Genomic DNA, 21,430 nt, shown 5'->3' on the forward strand with positions numbered 1-21,430 from the left:
GGCTCTTAACTGAGTAAATTACTACTCATCTTGCCTGCCCCTCCCTTTTCTCCCTCTTTCTGCCACCTCCAGATACACAGATTGCCTTTTCTTATAAATTACCAACATGTTAGCTATAAAAATCCACTTCCTCTCTATAAGAACCTTAGCATGCAGCCACAGAAACCTGTATCTCATTTGTTGAGCTAAACTGAGATATCAGAAACTAAGGGTTCTCCTTTAAACCCTTAGCTTTATTTTTATTAACTTTTGAGTTGTTTATGAGCAGACATTCACAGGAACAATATGCTACAACTGCACATTAAGAGTACTGGCAGTTTCAATTCTTCCATGTTAAGGATGTGGCATTTTTCCTTCAACTACAGCAAATGAAAGATTTAGGCATTAAGACCCTCAGTGTCTGTCAGTATGCTTGTTTTCAGTTATGAAATGACATGTCATTCATACATTAAAAGTATGTAAAAGTGGGTTGCTGCCCGGAGCAGGCACGTGGATGAACTGGTATTTGGGGGTACTGATGTTTTACCAAGGCACAAGTTTATTTTTTTGTTTAATTAATTGTTAATTCAAACTTTATTTACACTCAAAAAGTTACACAGCAAAATAAAACCTCTCTTTAAAGGTTCAAAGTTTTCAACATAAAAAACAGAAAAGGCAAAGAAAACAAAATTAAAGAAACATTAAAACAAAGGTGACAAGAACCTAAATAAATAGGAAATAATAGGAAATATGGGGAAAATAACACATGACACCATCAACTCTAAAAACCTTTACAGCTGAGACTTAACATGCCCTTGCTTAGTTCTCTTAAATTGAGCAGTGCATAATGGCTTTAAAACAAAAAATGATCTATTTACCATTTGTGATGTCTGACCTGGCTTTGCTTTGAGGGTTTTTGGAGTTATGGGTTTCGATTAAGGGGCCGTTGAGGTGTGGTAAAAACTCAAAGTAGCAGAACCTTTCCTCCACCAACAATCTTCAAACCCACCATAACTTCCCCTGCTTTTCATTGCAAAGATGATTCACTCTGATTATAGAGTGCAAGTTTCTGCATTAACTTTACATAAAGTGATTGAATACAGATAAAAAATGTTGAAAAACACCTCACTTTCTGCAGGATCTCCTAGTGTTTTCCAACTACTACATTTACTGGCAAAAAAGAACTACAGTTGCTGACCCAGATGGAGGATGGATATCAGTGACCGATGGTATGAATGGTCAGTAGCTTCAGTATCACAAGTCATAGAGAGCCTTTGTGTGTGAAAAGGGAAATCCCCCTTAGTCTAACTTTGTGTGTCTTATGTCGTGTTTTTTTTTTTCTCTTGGCATCAACTTCTTTATGTTTCCTTATAGAAATCTTCTGTTTATCTCATTTTCCCTCCCTCACCTGTGCTCTCACATACACACACACACATTTTGCAGCTTCAACTTTCTCTCACACAAAGTCCCAATCCACAAACACACACACACACACACACACACACACACACACACACACACACACACACACACACACACACACACACACCCTCCCTCTCTCTTTGGTTGTCTTTGCTCCACAGGTAGCAAGTCTTTAGCGGCTGCTTGCAGTTCTCCCAACCTGCCATCATTATGCACAATAGCCTTAGGTACAAAACTCAGGCCTCATAACTCACGCCCCGCGCGCGTAAATTCCCGTGCAAACACAGTCAAAGCAAAAACACATTTCCTGCTGTCGCCAACATCTCTGGCAAAGAATTAATCAAGCGTTCATCCATTTAGGCTCTTTGCATACCCTTTCCGTCAGAACACAGAACGCTAAGAGAGTTGCGAGTTCTTCTCAGGCGATCGTTTCGCCACCCTGATGAATCCATCAAGCGAGGTTTGATTTATACATCTGTCTGTGATCACAGCGGTACAGCTACAGCAAATGGGGTGGCAAGGAGCGAGCTGACACCACCCTGCTCAAACACACACATGCGCATGCATGCACACATGTGCAACATATACCACTTACCACACACACATGCACAGGCAAACTTGCTCACAAACCAACAGTCATGCGCTCTCGTTCACACTCATGCACACACACACACACACACACACACACACACACACACACACACACACACACATCCACTACAGTATTGCTGCTTATGAAGTTTTTGGAGAGACAGAGGGAAGAGGGGAGGGGGGTCTAAAAGTTTGCAGAGAAAGAAGCCTTTCTGTCTGTCTGTCTCATATGGGCCTTCTCCGCATGCTTCATTCACTCAGCTCTAAGTGCAGGGATTTGGGGGCCAAGATGCAAGCGCTGAGTCTATAAATGTTTTGTTTTGTTTATTTGTTTGCCCTCAAAGCCCAAGGAAGCCACAGGGGGAGAATGAAAATGGGGGAAAAGAAAGAACGAGTGTTTTAGACAAGATGATGAGGAAGAAACATCAGTGCAAGTTACTGAAGATACAGTATGATGACTGTCTTGTGCAGTGGTTTTCCAAACATATTTAATGAAGACCACATTTGTGTATATATAACAAATCATAAAATGCATTACAGCCAAACAAATTTAAAATATATTTTCACAGTCCAGACAAAAGTGATATGCATCTTTGTATAATGCTTATGAGTGTAAATTACTCTGAATGGATTCTTATATAAAGAGCCACAACAAAAATGACTCTAAACAGAATCATGAAACGTGTGTATCGTGCTTTAATATCCCTGATAGCATCAGCACATTTTTATGCAGATTTAGAATCAGAATATTTGACTCATATGTACATATCATATGTACTTTATGAATACTCTCACCAAAAATATCACAGATAAAGAAGCAGGAAGTCAGAGAGGAATAGAAAGATAGAGGGATGGAGGGGCGGGGCACCCTGGCTTCCTGGTCTTCAATCTTAGTCCCTGGGAGGCCCACCCTGCACCTGCTGTCTCCTAGTGCCTCTCATCAGAAAGGCATTTACAGAGTGCCGTGGCTGCGGGCCCCTTCATTAGCGAGCATAATTATTTGTGCAAGTGGCGTAGGGCAAAACTGGCCCCGCATAAACAAACAGAAGGGCCGGAGGACTGTGAACAAACAACACATTAGAGACAATCAACGTCGCCAAAATGAAACCTAAAGCGTACCTCAGATGGAGAGATGGACACACAAACATAAAAAACTGAACAAACATATCTACATCAACAACATCAAACACTATCGTGATAAAAACGGAGAAAAAGCAAACATCCAAAACAATGTAAACTCACATGCAGATGCATTATCCTAAAAGAGGATGCTAAGATGTACACAAGGCCAGACACACATAGTTACAGTAGTCACACTCTCCCAGAAAAAAAAAGAAGATTTTGTTTACTACTACGAGAAAACAAACAACATTACAATTATTATTGTATCTTGGTGGATTAGCGTGTATGTATGATTTAGAGTTCAAAACAAAATGGAAACTTTTTCTCTCTCCCACCTTTCCCCTCTCTACTGTCTCAACAGTGGAAATAGCTTGCAAAAGAGATAAAACAAGGAACTCTAAAACATATTGTAACCCTTAGATGTCCATATTAACACATACACACACAAAAAAACACATTATTCACATATTCATGCTTGTACGTGTGTGTGTGTGTGTGTGTGTGTGTGTGTGCGCACGCGTGTGGCTGCGGGCTCCTGTCCTTCCCACAGTTCATCAACTCCACAGCATGACAACACTTCCTCCGACCAATGTTTCATCTGCCAGCGCTAATTACTGAGCCATGAAACCTCTGATACACAAACACACACTGGCTGGCATGGAATAATGTGTTTATTAATTTGAGCTTCATGCTAGTTTTATGCGACACCTTACATACAAACAGGGAAAGCCCTCCAATTTTTATACCAGCTTGTATTGACTCAGCTATTACTAGCTGTCGTATCCTTCACATCTACAGGTGACGCTGCACAATGACTGTGCGCCCTTGAGCCAGGCACTTAACCCCATATTGTCCCCTGTGGCACCTCTTCTCCAAGCAATGTTGTCTTTTAGCAATACCGAAAACATTATTCACGCTTTTATATCTTCACGCCTGGACTACTCTAACACTTTGTTCACATGCCTCAATGCTCGAGTTGTAGCTCAGCTTCAGATTGTACGAAACAAAGACCAAACACATTTCTCACATCACCCTGGTTTTAGCCTCTTTGCACTGGTTACCAATTTCTAGAAGCCATTTTAAAATGACATGACCACATAGAAAATAAAATACTGCACTGAGAAAAAAACAGCTAATATGGGAATTGTTATGATGCATAAGACACAATATAAGAAAAGGCTTCTGTTATAACATTAAAAAAAAAATCACATACAAGAGTAGTAGTATACAAAAATGGTAACTATGAATGATCAAAGGTTGATGATAATTCCTCCTAAAAAGGTTTACCAACTACTTTTGTTTCTTGGTATTTCATTCCACAAGAAAGGACTAACCTAAAATCTCAGCAAATATTAGGGATTTTGTACAGCTGGCCATACAGGAAGCATGTTCATAAGGCCTCGTTTACAGAGTATGACTCATGTTATTTATTCACGTAGATACCAAATGTCAGCTAAGCTCATAGTTTGCATAGAAATGCAACAGTGAGCAAACATTTGTGTGAGTCTGCAGTGGAAATTCAAGCTTCAAGCATTCAACAACAATAAAACCAGTGTTTTGAATGCAGAAAGGTCTGGAGCCTATGCATTGTGAGTTGTTAACTTTATTTCAGTCACTACAGTTCAGGAACCTTAGCTGATACAGTTTGCATATTAGGTTTCTGGACAGTAGAAATACTGCACACAGAACCTTAACAGAGCAGATGACACAACATGTGTGGACTGCACATAATAAGGCAATTAAAGAACAAGAAATCACTATAACCGACAGCCAGAAAAGTCTTCTTATGGTTCAGAAAACTGGAATACTGAATGCAACAATATTTACAATATGCTGTAAAGCAAACAATAAAGCTAACTAGGGTTGCATGGCAAATATGTTGCTCACCACTTTCACGGGACGTGTCTATGTATGCAGAATTTACAAAAAAGCATTATACCCTCACATTAGTTTCAGAAAGTTACAAATTCATTTAATTGTTGCTCATATGCAGCACCACAGAAAACTTTTTTTAATGGTAGTAGACAGTATTTTTATTTTTTAGCCAATCATGAAAATACAGTTTGAGGAACTAAATTTGCCTTTACAGCTTCAAATGTAGCACACGCTGATGAGCAGATACACAGGAACATCCAGACAGGCCATTTTAAATGAATGAAATGTTCATTTCCACGTTTCTATCCCATAATAGAGGAGCACACAGACTGACTAATGTATGTTTGTACAGTATACAAAAATACATTAGTCAATCTATACAATGTGTCCATATCATTACACCACACACTCTGAGGCTTTTTCTTCTGCTAACTAGGCAATCACAACAATTTTTTTTTTACCCAGAAATCTAACTCTGTCCTCTTTAACTGCTGTCAAACACACACACACACACACACACACACAGATAGAAAACACACTCTGACAAACACATAACACATAAACCATTACAGACTAATTGAATCTAATTTATTTAGTTTTCTGGAAAGAATCATTTAAGGCAGAACTTCCCTAAGCCCCCTCGATAAATGATTCTCATACCGTTTTGCTCTCTTTTCAAACACAATTAAAAAATAATATATAAATATATACACACTGCAAATGACATGCATATAAGGAGTTCATTTTGGAGCCCGATCTCAGGTCATTAGTAACCCACCATGACGCTGTGGAGTTGGAGGGTCCGCTGGCGACACACAGGCCCCTGGCCATTTATTCTATATTAAGTCTCTAATGGGGCCTCTCTCTCTCTCTCTCTCTCTCTCTCTCTCTCTCTGTCTCTCTCTCTCTTTCTCTCTCTCTCTCTCTCCCTCTCTCTCCGTCGCTCCTGACACACAGCATGTAGGCACAGCGCTGGTAAAATATGCACAGAAAGTCCAGTGTGCACACACACACAAAGCCATTCAAATGAATGGTTATTTATTCGCTAAACGAGGATCTGGGTGTTTAATGTTCCTTGGACGTTAGGTAGTTTTCTGGGGGAGGAAGAGCCATACCCCTACGGCTACAGACATCATTTATTTTACACATAGCCTAATACTGCACACTAGGCAGTCGCTGAGAAAAATGGTCTTTTGAAGTAAGAAGGAGATATAAAAGAAATAATGAATGATTTTTTTTTGGGGGGGAGGCGGGTTGTGGTGGTGGCGGGTGAACACATTAGAAGTTGCAGCGGGAAGAAAAGCAAGGGGTAGGCTTAAAGGCTTAAAGCATCCTGTGTGTGTGTGTGTTTGTGTGTGTGTCTGTGTCTGTCTGTGTGTGTGTGCGTCTGTGTGTGTCTGTGTGTGTGTGCATGTACAAATGTGAAGTAAAAAGGAAGAACCAGAGAGCGACAGAGATAGAGAGATAGAGGCGTGAACACAATTGTGTGTGAAAGTGTGTGCATGTCTGAGTGTGTGTGTCTGTGTGTGTGTCTGTGTTGGATTTTAGGATATCAGTGGGGAGCGACGTGATACCTGGTTGTGTTTGAGGCTCTCAGACCTCCATCTGCATCTCATCCAAATGCAGAACATCACAACATCGGAGGGGCTCCTACTACCTCCATAACAACCCCCACCCCCAAAATGACACAGACAGTGCAGGTGTGATGTATCCAAACCATCAAAGCCATCAAAAGTAACTTTTTCAAAAAGAAACATTGTTTTATTTTGTCTCTCTTGCAGCTAAAAGTTATTATGAGCTTCTTTGAAAACAACGAAGAAATGGTATTAAACTACATTACGTCTCACATAATCACCATGATATATTAATTATAACCAGTCAGACTAGTGAGACCTTTAATTGAGATGATAAGTGTATTAATATTTCTATGTCAGCACACTTATCTGAACCTAAAATTCTCTTTCGGTCTCTCAGTTAACATGATTCATCAACTGAGCTTCAAATAAATGAGCTTAATCGTTCTTGGATTTTCTGTCTTCCACAGCTGAGTTTAACTGACCTTAAATTAAATGAGGTCAGACATGTCTTATTCAGAAAAATGATGTCTTAAAAAAAAAAGAATAACTTAAATTCTGTTAGCACATGCCTTTATATTTATGTTTTAAATGACAGAAATGAAGCCAAATGGAATCATTTTAAGCTTTTTTATAAGATGGAAACTCACCTCCTCGTCTGAGGTCACTGAGGTTAGCGCTATGGTCATCTCTCCGTCCGAAAACTCTTTCAGCTCCTTGGACAGCAGCTGCTCCAAGTCTACATCCCGTCAGCACACATAAACAACAGCATAGAACAAGAGGACTAACAGTTATATATAAGACACACACCAAAGGATACAAAACGATTTCACGACAGACAGAAAAAAACATACGCGTGAATGCCCTCTCCAGATATGAGAGGTAAGTGAAAGGACTTTGCATCATGATGAATGCGTCTGCTTTTAGTTTTAAGTCCCTACAGTCTACCCACATATTTGTTTTCTGGCTAATCAGACCTCTAACAAGGCTGAAGTTAGGAGATATGCTGGAAAAAGCACAGGTGTAATTAATAACATTAATCATGGCTGCATTTCATGTAGGTGTGTCAGTTCCAGGCCCATGACTCATGAGCCATCTTTAATTTTATTGCTTACATTTGTTCCAGTAATTACAACTCAAAATATCTGCCATGGATAGAGTCTATTATAGTTGATGTTACACCTGTTGCTGTAGTACAGTGTACGTCTTATATGAAATGTAATGAGAATGATAGTGGAGGAAGTGGGTGTGAGCCCATCTCTCTCTCTCTTTCTCTCCTACGTTCAAACTCTGCTGTGATTAATTAAAGCATAACCACTCTGCCAAATCAAATATGCACCTTGTAGCTTCGCCGCATCCTGTTGACTCGCAGTGACATCACTCAATTGCTCCAAGGATCTCATGAGCGCCTCCAGTTGTACTGACTGACGGCCATGTTTGATACACTGAGCTTCACTTTGTAGCCGTAAAGCCTCTGTAAACACATAAACACATATACATGAACGGTTGTGTTCAACATGGTATCATGCAGCATGCACACTCTTCTTCAAATGTTCACATAGGTTCAATAATTAAGCTCAAAATGACAGTATGTTTGATGAGGCCATTGATGAATTTCTGGTTTTCAAAGACTAATCTGCAAGATACAGAGCCCCCAGGTTCCTGAAAGATTAGATTTTTTCATCTTGCGAGCACAAGATAATATTTTGTGAGTACAAGTACTATAACCAGATATTATAAGATCTTGTGCAAACAAGAGAATAACTTGTGCGAACAAAATATTATGTTTTGGGATGTCAGGGGCTACGTAATAAGACCGCTGGTGTAGGGCAAGTAACGAGCATTGCAACACAGTTTGATCTAGAGCCAGTTACACTAAATATTGTTTAGCGTTCTAAGATATAATCTCTTTATTCGCTGTTTTTCTTGAGTACTGCATTATTTAGCTCATTTATTCTTCATGGTGAAGATATGACCCCTTATATTTATGTGCATTTCAGTTCACTGTATGCTGTTCCAGAGACCTGTCAATGCTGCTGTAAAGCCTTGGTTGCCAATATTGGTCAATACAAGTAATTAATTACTGAATGACCTTTTAACCCCTTCTGTTGAGTTCAGCCCCAGGTTAAAAGGTCTGTAGATTGACATTGTCTTGATATGCCATCGCAAATGGTTGAACACAAAGTTGCAATCAGGGCATTTTTTGAGTATTTGTTGGGGGAAGTTCAGTAAAGGGTTAGACTTTATACTGTTTGTACACAGTCACTGGTCTCCTTTATATAAAGAAGATGTACAGTACAATGCATAGTTAGTACATCATCTTCATTTATTCTGGAGGAAAATCTGAAGTGCAATTTGACAATTTTGTGACCTCCCAGTGCCTGAATGAAAAAGATATTTACAAATTACAATTATGACAGAACAGATGTGAGGGATCATGTTGCTTCCTTCTGCTGATAACAACAGGACAGGTTTATCAAGAAAAGCTGCATGCTGTTAGATAATGGTCAGTTCACTATATAAAACCATTAAAAAGTACAGTACATCCACTGGTAGTATTTTCCATTTGACTGAGCTTAAGAGTTGAGCTACTGGCCTCTTTAGGAATCAATGAACCTTAAAATGCACTGTCCAAAGCACTCTAGCAAAGAAATATGAGAACTGGACTACATACAGTACATCATTTTCCTGCTCTAATCAGCTCTCTTTTTCTGTCTATGTCTTTGGACTTTACTTTGCTCTTCTCACTACATCCACCTTAATTCACTTTCACTATCGGTCCATTCTCTGTCTGACTGCCCATCTGTAAATCACAGTGAAAGACAGCAGAGAAGAAAAGCAGCATTGACCAGAGATCACTCATGTCTGCTTCCAAACCTTCACGCAGGCTGCTTAATGTCAACAACTGGAATACCTGTTTGGCAGACTGTATGACCTTAACAACATTCACACACACACATCTACACTTTGTTGGAGTTGTTGCATCCATGTCTGTCCAGATTCATATATTTGTAGTGCAAACGTTGAAGGAACTTAGTAAAAGGTATTAAGTGTATTTCCCTTGTATATGTTCACATGCTTGGCCAATAAAGCTTATTCTGAAAGAACATGACAGGAGACTATGCTTTAGATATGGATGTTGCTGCAAAGAAGCTACAAATCCTAAAACATGGACGCTTCACACAAATCTTCAACCCTGCAGCACTGAAGATCTATATAATCACCACAGTTTCAAGGTGGGCACCTAAGATTAGTGTTAGCAATTCAGTACCCGACCAAATGTGAAATATGGTCACAATCTCCCCTTCTGTTCCTGAGTTATGGTACTGAATAACGGCCAGAAAAGTGTTTTTGCAGAACATTATGATGTCACAGTGAAGTTGACCTTTGACCTTTGAACTTCATCATTTTATCCTATTAGACATTTGTTTGAAAATTTTTCATAATTATCATATGAATTCTTGAGTTATGGCCAAAAATGTGTTTTGTGAAGTCACAGAGATCTTAACCTTTGACCTTTGACCTTTGACTACCAAATTCTAATCAGGTCATTCTTGAGTCCAAGTGGACGTTTGTGCCAAATTTGAAGAAATTCCCTCACAGCGTTCCTGAGATATCGCGTTCATGAGAATGGGACAGACAACCTGAAAACATAATGCCTCCGGCCACGGCTGTCACCATGGAGGCATAAAAACAGAAACAACTTAACAGATTAAACTAACTTAAATAAAAAAATAGTCACATTATGTGTCTTTCTGCACTCTTCCTTACTCACACTCACACTCACAACCCCACATCTCTCACTTTCTTCATCTCTCCTGGTGGGTGTTAAGCGAGTCATGTCAGGGGATTTGTGTGTGTCCTCCCTCATCGCCCCATTACTCCCCCTGGGGGGCGCCTGCGCCTCCCTCACCTCCGAGAGTCTCCCTCAGCGCTGCTCCGATGTGCTCTGCTGCCTCTTGAAGAATCTCTCTGGCGACTGTCGTCACTGCGGACGATGCCCCATAATCCTCTGCGTCCTGCTGCCCGTCGTGATGGACCACTCGCAGGATGCAGGACTCCAGAGTGTGGTACTCAGAGCTGGGAGAGGGAGAGAACGAGGGGGGGGAGGGATGAAGAGGATATGGATGGCTGCAAGGGAAAGAGCGATGATTGTGAGGCATTTGCATAAATACAACTCCCCTTTGGGTCATGAGGGATGAACACACACAGGCCTGAAATACACAACCAAACATACACCCACTCTCATTTTTGCATAAAAAAATACAGACTTCCCAGCCAGAACTGAGTGTGTTTGTGTGTGTGTATTTCAGGATTACTTGTACAGATATTAATCAGTGTTGATAAAACATAAACTTCCAGGTAAGATTTTAATACCTTCCCTGGTGTTTCTATAAAGCAGTTAAAAAAGTAGCTGTAGTGGAAACTGATTCTTGCTCTAATACTTGACACCGATACTTGTTCACTGTAGTTTGTTCAGATGAAACTGTACAAAGTGACCCGATGATAAGATTTGCATATGTGAGTGTGTTTACCTGTCTAGCACTCCATCTCTTAGCAGTGTGAGAGAGAGTTTTCTGGTGTGATGAAGTTTCACCAGATCTACATCTTCCTTCCACAGCAGCAAGCTCTCACAAATTTTCACACTCTGCAGATACCTCACCGTCTCCGCGGGCAACACAGCATCACATCGCCGGCCGCACAGCACCGGCACACACACTCCACCTGATGGCTCCCTCTGGAGCAAACAGACAATACATGAAACCAGAGACACTTTGAGATTAAAAACAAGCTTGTTCAAACACAGTAAATCAATCAATATGGTTTTTAATGCATGACATATGATTAGATTTACATTTAAAATATAAAGCTGTATAGATCCACAATTGCACCAAAAAGTACCCACAGTTCTGATAATTATATATTTGTAATATACTAAAACTTTAACTAGGTCTCACCACTAAAGTGAAAGTATATTTATGTTTATAGTGAAACAAAGAAGTAGATCAAATTCTCAGATTAATTATTTTTTATTTAACTATTAACAGTAGACCATGTTTAACACTTTTTGGTGTATTTCGCTTGATACATCGGCGATGCAGGGAAATTTTCCACCCTACTGCCACTCTGTTAATCAAAAATACAGCTGCCAAGGTAGCACTTTAGCTTATATTGAATGCAAGCTGTGTCGTATTTTCTACTCTATCTATATTCTATGTCATATATTTCAATAAAAATAGCGGTTGACTGGGCAAACAGCCAGATAAAAGCCATAAAATGTCCTCAGTTTTCAAATGACTGGTACTCTGAAAAATGAAGTTTTGGGGGAAACATTCAGTACTCTGAAACATGAAAAGGAGGGGATTTGTGCCTGAAACATTAACACACATCAAACAGCAATGTGCAAGTACAGATTTGTTTGTTAACATGATAGCCATAAAACATGTTGTAGGGGAGATATATCAGGTCTGTGTATCTGTTAGCTTAGGGTTAGGGCCCAAAAAATATATTCTGATTCATACAAAAATCAATGTGTAAACCCAATCTTGTATCTAACCCATTAGTTTAGTTTCTAAAGTAAAAACTGACAATATGCATTTACTTTATAAGAGTTGGCTCAAATACCAGGTCCTGCACCTGGAAGCTCAACATCTTTTCTGATCCATATTCTATATGTTTTCACTTTATTTATCTAATATTATCATTCTGTTTCTCCATATTGCTCTGATGCTACATCTGTCTACACGGGGGGAACCCTTCTCTGTTGCTCTCCCTTAGGTTTTTTCTTTTTTTCTCTTCATGGGTTTTTTTTGTGTGAAGTTTTTCCTTATCCAAACTGAGAGTCTAAGCATAAAAGATTTTTATGCTGTACAGATTGTAAAACCTTTTGAGGCTACATAAATAAAACTGCCATGACTTGATTTGACTCTTTAAACCTCTGAAAAAGTTTGATTTTCACATGTGTTTTAAGTAGAAAACATGTGCACACAAATGGACAGAACCCATGTTACCTGGCTGAGGTGTAGTGCTAAGCACAGTGTTGCGGCCACAGTGTCAACATCTGCCTCTGGTCCGCCTACAACAGCATGGATGGAATCATCTGATGCATCTGCCTGGAAACACACACAATCATACAAGGTTAGTGTGTCTGTGGCTAAGTAGCTTCTTAACTTCTAAATATGCTTGGCGGATATCATTCAGTGATGTTTTCCAACATCCAACAAGGGAAGCAGGTGACAGCACTGTGCATTAGTGTGTGATTTGATAGATGACATAATGATATAACTTGAAACTCCTCCAGCCAGTATGACCGTGTTAGATGACTGCAGCATTTTGAAAATTACACTATGCATTAATAATTAAATCATGGTGCTGTGAGGTTTAGCCCATGCTTGAAAGAGAATACTATATATACAATATGCAACACACTAGAGATATAATCGTTTGTAGCAAACCGGCGGTTGAAAATTAGGGAGGGAAACTTTTGTCACTGCAATTTCAGAGTAACGCGCTTTATCAGAGGAGTGATGAGTTCCATTAATTCCACTAAACAATGCAGACAAACACTCCTAATTTAGGTTAAGTGGACATTAATGACAGCTCCATTACAGAGATTTGACATTCATTTCTGGGTGAAAAAGGCAGAAAATTAAGTTTCTTCATCCATCCGTTGAATGAGATTCTTACTATTAGATTTTAATATGGCAGATATTTTATAAAACCATACTCCTACTTCCATGGTCTGATTCCAGCATTGGTATTTAGATACTGGTATTTATTGAAAAAATATGTGAGGGTACTGGGCACCTGTCCACATCTGTCTTTGTTAAAATGTGAAAAAAAAACTATTAAAACATCTTAGAATTTCAAAACATCATTATAGAAATGAGGCTTCCTCTTTACTGACATGCTTCCTCATTAATTACAATATGCTTACTGGAAGTCAAATGAAACAGCACAATCATCTTCTGTAATTATTTCTCAAAATCACCCACAATCTTCATCCTGCACTGGGTGTTCTGTGTCAGTCTGTTTTATCTAAAACAGATGAGCTGAAACACCAAAGGTACAAGCCTTCCCTGCAGTCTGTGCCATTAATCAAGAAGCAAAATGTGGATTCAATGAATAGCAGGTCTATCTGTGGCTCATCTTAATGGGGTTGTGGGAAGCTGGGAGCGCATGGAGCACGGGAGGATAAAAAGCAGGTTTACAGCAACAAAGACAGGTAAGAAGCCTTTTGTCATTCATGTTTCCTGGTTAGCCCAAACTGGCAACCTTCTAGCCACAACCTTGGTTTTACCACTATAACCTCTACATTTCTTCCAAACTGGACACACCAGGTTTGTGCTCAAGGCAAAATAACTTTGGTATGAGTGTGTCAAGACTAATTTGAAGTGGTATAACCTTGAGAACTCAGTGCACGATTTGATATACACTCTAAAAATTATTCAGATATTTAGGAATCAGATATGGCTACTCTCATGGAAAATTGCTTGATCACTCAATAAACACGCAAAGAGAGCATTGTCAGGTTATGAAATAATGTAATCAAATAATACAATCAGAAGTACAATGCATTATATTTCTGGAGACAAAGATGCGTACCACCTAGCTATCTTTTCTTTGTCTGAAAAGTTGGCACTCAACCAGTCCTTTAAATACTATTGTACAGAATTTGAAGCATCTATTGCTAACGTTACAGGTTAGTAAACAACCCCCAGATTGAAACAAAAGTCAAGAGTTCAACTAACCTAGGAACAGTTTTTCTTCACGACCTTATATGGCAGCACACACGCATGCATCAAATAGCATCACAATATAACATTGCTACCATACTAAATTAAGAACAAACAACACTATCCTCTAAAGGCTTATCAGATTGACACATAGAAGTCTGCAGAACTAGGATTTGTCTTACTACTGGCTCAGACAAAAGTACAACAGAATAAACTAACTGTTAAACACTCAACTGTCTCATTTTACACAGCAGAGAACTAAGTTTAGAATAGACAACGTGAAGACATTTGCAAAAGGTGTGGAACACAAACTAACACTAAACTAAACTTAAGAGCACTATTTGTAACATGTATGATACATACAAGAAATACATCAAATGATAAACTACTATTCAATTTTCTTTCACACTACAAGAAATCCATCACAAATATGGATAAATCACATCAACATAACAAACTAGCTAGTCACCTTACAAATGGTTTTGTATGTTTTAGGCCATTTGCTACAAACTGCATACTGTACTTAACAGTACTGCTGGCCATTGTCCAAAGATGACGATATGGTTTTAGTTTGAGTTCCTCTCATCACGGTGAACAAGTAGTCACTCCTTTTTTTTCAAAGGAAAGCACAACATCATTGTGAGAAAATGAAGCTGCGTTAAAGACATGCAAACATCTGGGATTTACAAAACAGTCCGCTCCTGCAGAGCAGTAAATAGAGCTTTGTTCATATTGAAATAATGTTGCTGGAATTTGAAACCTGAAATGCAAACAATAAGCAAACAAGTGTGTTGTAAAAAGGATTATATGACTTTGAAGAGGAACTAAAAAAACTGCAAAAAACCAGTCTGCAGGGCGGGACTGTTAAAACTGCAGCAGCTACTACTCTCCTAGTTTGTGGGTGGCAATACTGAAACATCTGCATGTCTAAACTGCTGCTATAACTTTCCTTTATTATATCAGATTCATATTCAGAACATCTTCCCCTTGTGGACAATCTTCTACACATCTTAAACAAAGGAGACCTAATGTTAACTGCGATGGAGACTGGTAACTAGTTTTAAGCAGGTTTCAAGTCTCTGTGTGTCGATTTCATACTGTACTCTTAATAATGGAAGCAAATGGCTGCCTTAACCTTTATTCAACCAGGAAAGTATCCCTGAGACTCTCTTTTTCAGGGACAACCTGTTCCCACTAGCTCATTCACATACATTCACACCTGCAATGTGCAGAAAATCAGTCTACAAACCAAAAGTGTGCTTTGTAAAATGTTCAGCAGTAATGTGAATGTGTAGATTATGGGTTAAAATATTGAATACATGCTCTTAAGAGCACTATGTGCTGAGTAATGACTTTCTACTTTTATTTAATTGGGTAATCCTGCTTTCTCAACCTAGAAGCTTAGCTAAGGCTTAGCAGATTTGTTGACATGTCAAATATATAATGGGGTCTGGTAATTTAAGGGAGCTTAATGCTACCAATAGATGAATAAAATACTGGTAATAATGCGTAAGGAATGGAGCTAGTGTCATGTTTCTGTCCATAGGGCCTTACCAATGGGGCCAGATGGATACATAAAATGAAAGGAGAAGAGGTGAGAAACACAAGGAGGGAGGGGAGGAACGAGGTTAGAGGCCGTTGATTAGACTGAGAATGTGAAAAGAGGGAGTGCAGTGAGATTGGAGGAAAGAGGGCAAGGAGATTGAAAATGCTTATGAAAAAGAGGGCTGAAATATATGGAGTATAGGCACCAGATTGATAAGTCAGACATGTAGAGGAGGTGGGGAAAAGGGTAGCGGTGAAAATGGGGGATAGACAGGTGAAAAAGTGTGATACTGAAGAAGAAAGAGAAAGAAGGAGGGAGGAATTAGATAAGCAGGGGGGGAAGATGTGAAAATGGAGGGAGAGAACATGAGGAGGAGAACAGAAAGAGGAGAAGGAGAAGAGGAGGAGGTCTGCAGCCAGTCCCTTCATAGAGGAGAGAGGGAGAATAAATCAATACTAGATAGCCAGAGAAAGGAAGTGATGCATTAGCAGGAGAAAAGGCCACTCACTGTCTGTTCTACTGCAGCGAGAGAACATCTCTGTGTGTGTATGTGTGTGTGTGTGTGTATGTGTGTGTGTGTGTGTGTGTGTGTGTGCACGAGCATGCATTGCCCATCTGATATCCTTCAATCTGAGTGCTCTCTCTCACTCAGCTCTATCTCCCTGTCTCACCAAATTCAAGCCCTCTCCTTTCCTCTCCTCTCCTCTCATCTCCTCTCTAATTTCTATCTTTCAATCACTGCCGGCCAGTTTGGGATTATGAATCTCCTTTAGATGACCAGCTGCCTCAATTTATATTTTCAGCTAAATATCACTCGGAACTGAAGAGATTTTACTGCTTACAGTAATTGCTCTTCATATAAAAACTGTGAAACAGTTAAACACGATCTTTAAATGTATTTCATAAACACTAAATGTTTACATTTGTGTTTTTTAACCACTGGGGCAACTGGAATTTGAGCACATAAGGTGGAAATCCGGGAAACACCTTGAACAATTCACCAGTCCATCGCCGCACTCACACAGACATCACTACTAATCATATCTATGGAGTCTCAATTTCACCTGAACTGTGTGTCTGTAGACAGTGGGAGCACCTGAAGAAAATCCTCTTGACAGCTGCAGAATACAAAAACTCCAAATAGAAAAGACCTGGACTGAGAATGAGAGATGAATGCTTCTTACTGCCACAACACTTTTCACAAAGATTCTTTAGGAATCTGTCATTTTCATTACATCTAATGCAGGTATTGCAGTATAATTTACACAATTTGTTGTTTTTTGTTTTTTTTTTTTTAAAAAGGGTAAAGCAGTTTGTGTGAAATATGCCTGATAAACCTTTGAAGGAGACTTCTTAAACTTCTTAAACTTATGAAGGATGCAATCAGTATATTGATAAAGCTCATGGTAGTCCGAGCATGTTGCCTTTTCAAAATTTCTTTTTGGTTTAGTCGTGCATTTAAATTAAATTAAATGATCACACTTCAGGATTGCCTACGGAACCTTGAACGTGAAGCCAATTGGGACCTTTTTAATCCAGCCGTTTGCTTTATGTCTCAAGGATTATGTGATGTTGTAAACATTTACAAAAAATAAGTATGTAGCCCAAGCCATAAGTTTTGAAAATGACATATTCTTTTGAATGATATTTCTGTAATAAGCACAGGCAGAGACTTCTAGATGCTTACAAATTCAAAGCCAGAACCAAATTGGTCCTAAAAACCTATTTTGTTTGTGTGTTAGTGTGCAGACTGAGAGGGACAGATGCTGGAAGTCCACTCAGCACATTGCTTCATCTCTATGACAAACGATGGGAGAGTGAAGGAGGGAGAGCGGTAGAGCTATGCAGAGGAAAACTGAGTGAGAAAGAATATAAGTTCAGTGAGCACTAAGAGCCAGGCCAATTAGAGGTATGGATGTTCTGGATGGTGGCCATCTAGAGAGTAGAGTGAGAGTGAGAGAGAGAGTCGAGAGTAGCCAGCAAAAAGTGAATCATCAGAGTTTATATTGGAGAGCTGGAAGAGAGAGATAAAATGTGTGTGTGTGTGTGTGTGTATGCATGTGTGTGCTCTGTCATAGGCTAATATTGGGGACAAATTTAAGGCTTAAGATCAGTTAATTGGGGACAGCTTGTCCAACTGGGGACAAAAGTCGTGTCCCCAAGAAGGAAAAAGCAGATTTTTGGGTCAGTGATTAAAATTAGGGTTAGGGTTAGGCAAGTAGTGGTTATAGTTAGGGTAAGTCTACAGGAAATGAATTTAAGTCTATGTAATGTCCCCAAAAGTGCCCATGATCTGATATGTGTGTATGTGTGTGTGGTTGTTAATCATGACATGTGTTACACTTTATCTGCAACCTCCCTAACACTCATCAGTTGCCCTCCTTATCACCCAATTACCCTGCTGTGCTCTGATCTGAGGATTTGCATCTTTGATCTTCTTGTCTCCTCCATGTTCCCTGTGTTTAATGTGAAGTACAGCCCGGATGCAAGCTCTTATCCTCTTTTAAATTTCATGTCAGATAGGCTGTTCATGTATGCGTGTTTGTATTGTGCTGACACCTGTTTAAATGAATAAACTGAATATTCTGAATACTGTAGCAATTAGAAGCACATAAACTGGGTAGTATCAACAAACTGTACATCACATTGGTGTAAACATCTCTTATATATCGTTCCAACTCAAAATCATTATGTTCATGTTTAAGTTCAATATGTTCTACTTTATACTTGACTGTTGACAGATGATTATGTAATTGCCATAAAGTGTAAAGTTTGGACTTTCTGTGAAATACTTATCTGAGCTGTGGCTCCTACCCTGTGAATGACTAACAGCATCAGGTTCATAGATAACAATATGCTTAGGAGTGGATTTTCCCTGTTACACAATACTATATAGGCAACTTTAAACAAACAAACAAATTAATTGGTTATATTGCCTGAAAAGAGATGGAACTGCTGATGGCATTAATTGAAAGTGACATTCAAGGATTATCTGATTATCAGATCATCTAATTGGAAAAACATTAGTAAATAATATTGCAACTGCTTGTTTCCATGTACAGTGAACGTGGACGCGTGCATGTGAATCAAATTTGCCCTGTCTTGTTGTTAGTGTGTTTACGTGGGTGTTAATTCTGTAAGAAAAACAACAAAATCATTACTATTAATTTGTATAAAAGTCTTTGAATAATAACGCTAATGTGTGCTCTTTTGTGGCAGACAGGACATAAAGGCATTTGTGATCAATTCCTGGCATTGATAAATACCTGGGCAAGCATGCTCTATGCTCATCAGACAAATTAAAATAAAACAATACACCATATTGAAGCCAGCCAAAATATAAACGCAAAGATGCCTCATGAGTAGCAATGTCAATATGAACTGACCACTGAGTCATCACAAATACTCTTTGTCAGAAGGTGATATACATGTATTCACAGCCTTTGAAACATATCATCCAGGCCATATATTACAACTGATAATGTGGTCATGATACTTAAACTCGCAAATGTAGAAAAAGCAGTTTCAAGGGGTCCAAAGTAGCCCATGGCCTCGGGGCATGTGCATGATCCATGCAAGGCTCCCTGGTGTAAACATCTGTGCGAGTGCTGCATAACACTCCATACAGACTAAATGTGTACAGGCCGAGAATACACAGACATATAAAAAGAATATCACCACATATCTGTTGCTACCTATATTCAAGTATGTGTGCCCCAGAGACACAGAATACTGCTGCACAGTTGCTCCACAGTCATTTAGCCTATATAAATTGGGTTGTTAAGTATTTGTATGAGGCTTTTTTTTTATGTGTGAACAGATATTCAGTCCTGGATCAAATGCAAATTATGAGTCAGTATCTGCAGAGCAGCCAGATAGCCTCTGGCTAAACTTGTTGATGTCACGCCTCCCCCTCATTAGAAATCAGCTCCTCATTCAAATTCACACGCTGTTCCTGTAAACACAACGAGCTTATTGTATGGGGCCACACACACACACACACGTCTTCCTTTCCCATGTACTGTCATATTGTCGATCTACAGGTGCTTGGGGGGGACCGAAGGGACGTGAGAGGCTTTTTGCAGTGCGCTTTTTCAGCAACAAGAACGCAGCCTGTAGCACAGCAGTGTCAGCCTCTCCGTCATGGTCTCATTCATTATACCCACAACCTGGTGTTAACGCCGCTGAAGGCTCTCAACTCACCCCGAGTCTGCTCTGGACCCTCCGCAAATACTCTTCCATGTCGGCCTTCGTCGCTACGGTGCCGCTGCAGATCTCTCCATAGACCAAGTTTCGGCAATAAGGCTGCTGATGATTGTATGTGTGTGTGTGTGTGTGTGTATATTTTTCTGCTCTCTCTCTCTCTCTCTCTCTCCGCTTCCGAGTCCCCTGCTGCGCTCGCACTGCAGCACTCTCTGCTGCTGTGTGTGCCGTCGGTCCTCCCCTTCTCTACGGGGTGAACCCACAACACCGAGCAGTGGGTGTGACGGCAGGAAGAGGAGATCCGACGGAGGCGCGCTCGGTGATTCAACCGCGCTCCCTGCGGTAGGGAGCCCCCCTCCGTCCCAAACCTCCCCCTCTATTCACATACACACACACACACACACACACACACACACACACACACACACACACACACACACACACACACACACATACATCCTATCCCGTACAAAGCCTCGACTCAACGTCCACCAGCGGAGAAACGCGGTGAATGATGAACAGTGGCGCTCCAGCACCGCGGACAGCACCCTTTCATTGCCAGTGGCTTTAGTGTCCATTTCTGGTGCATTTTGATGCTTTGCAATTTTCACACGTTTCTCTGTTTTGCCGCAATATAACCAGAGTCAAAACAAATGCACTGTAATGGCTTTTTCTGGTATGTGTATGTCTCTGTGTGTCTTCAGCCAGTGTGACAGGGAGCACATCAATTGATCTGAAAGATGACTGTGTGGGTAACATCCACACAATGGACACTCAGCCAGTCACGAGCTTTAATATTAAAATGGAAAAGCCACTTATCATTGGGTCAAGGTGCCACCAGATCTATCTATCTATCTATCTATCTATCTATCTATCTATCTATCTATCTATCTATCTATCTATCTATCTATCTATCTATCATAAGGATAGATATTTTGCCTAATGCGGATTTTTCTCTGGACATCATCTGTGGGCCTAATTAGCAAAATTAAGCTATGCTAGACTGACCCCTCGCCTGCATGTAATGGCTCTGAAGAGAGCACCAGAAATGCTTCTGCTGTGATCACAAAATAGATGGAGATTATTTTCTTAAAATAAGATCATAAAAGGAGAAAATGCAAACTGTAAACAATGGCACATTACACATAATACTCAAACATAACTGTATGTGTTTGTCTGTTACTGTCTATAGCTTTTAGTTTGAATCCATTGGAGCCGAACTCTTTACTGCAGCAGGCAACATGAGTATCTCTAAAACATGTCGTGGTTTCCCATTTGTGGTGAAGGCAGTGATTCTCTGGTCTTAATGGGAGCCTCCTTAGTGCACTATGACTGCAGGGAACCCAGAGGACTTGTAGTCCTCAGATCAGAGTCAAGCCACA

At 39.8% G+C, this 21,430-nt stretch overlaps 1 protein-coding gene across 6 annotated transcripts in view; it reads right to left on the reverse strand.

Annotated features, from left to right (window-relative positions):
- The window catches only part of LOC122996998, a 43,783-nt gene extending 23,427 nt beyond the window's left edge, over positions 1–20,356 (reverse strand). For all 6 annotated transcript variants that reach the window (XM_044372886.1, XM_044372878.1, XM_044372901.1 and 3 more), the window contains exons 1-6: positions 20,049–20,356; positions 12,575–12,676; positions 11,099–11,301; positions 10,477–10,643; positions 7,903–8,037; positions 7,214–7,302 (exon numbers count right to left, since the gene is read on the reverse strand). In XM_044372886.1, coding sequence (XP_044228821.1) covers positions 7,214–7,302; positions 7,903–8,037; positions 10,477–10,643; positions 11,099–11,301; positions 12,575–12,676; positions 20,049–20,087 — 735 coding nt within the window. In that variant the 5' untranslated portion in view covers positions 20,088–20,356. The remainder of the gene's footprint in view (positions 1–7,213; positions 7,303–7,902; positions 8,038–10,476; positions 10,644–11,098; positions 11,302–12,574; positions 12,677–20,048) is intronic.
- Positions 20,357–21,430: the final 1,074 nt, after the last annotated feature.

This window comes from Thunnus albacares, chromosome 2, assembly GCF_914725855.1.
Source record: "Thunnus albacares chromosome 2, fThuAlb1.1, whole genome shotgun sequence".
NCBI lineage: Eukaryota > Metazoa > Chordata > Actinopteri > Scombriformes > Scombridae > Thunnus > Thunnus albacares.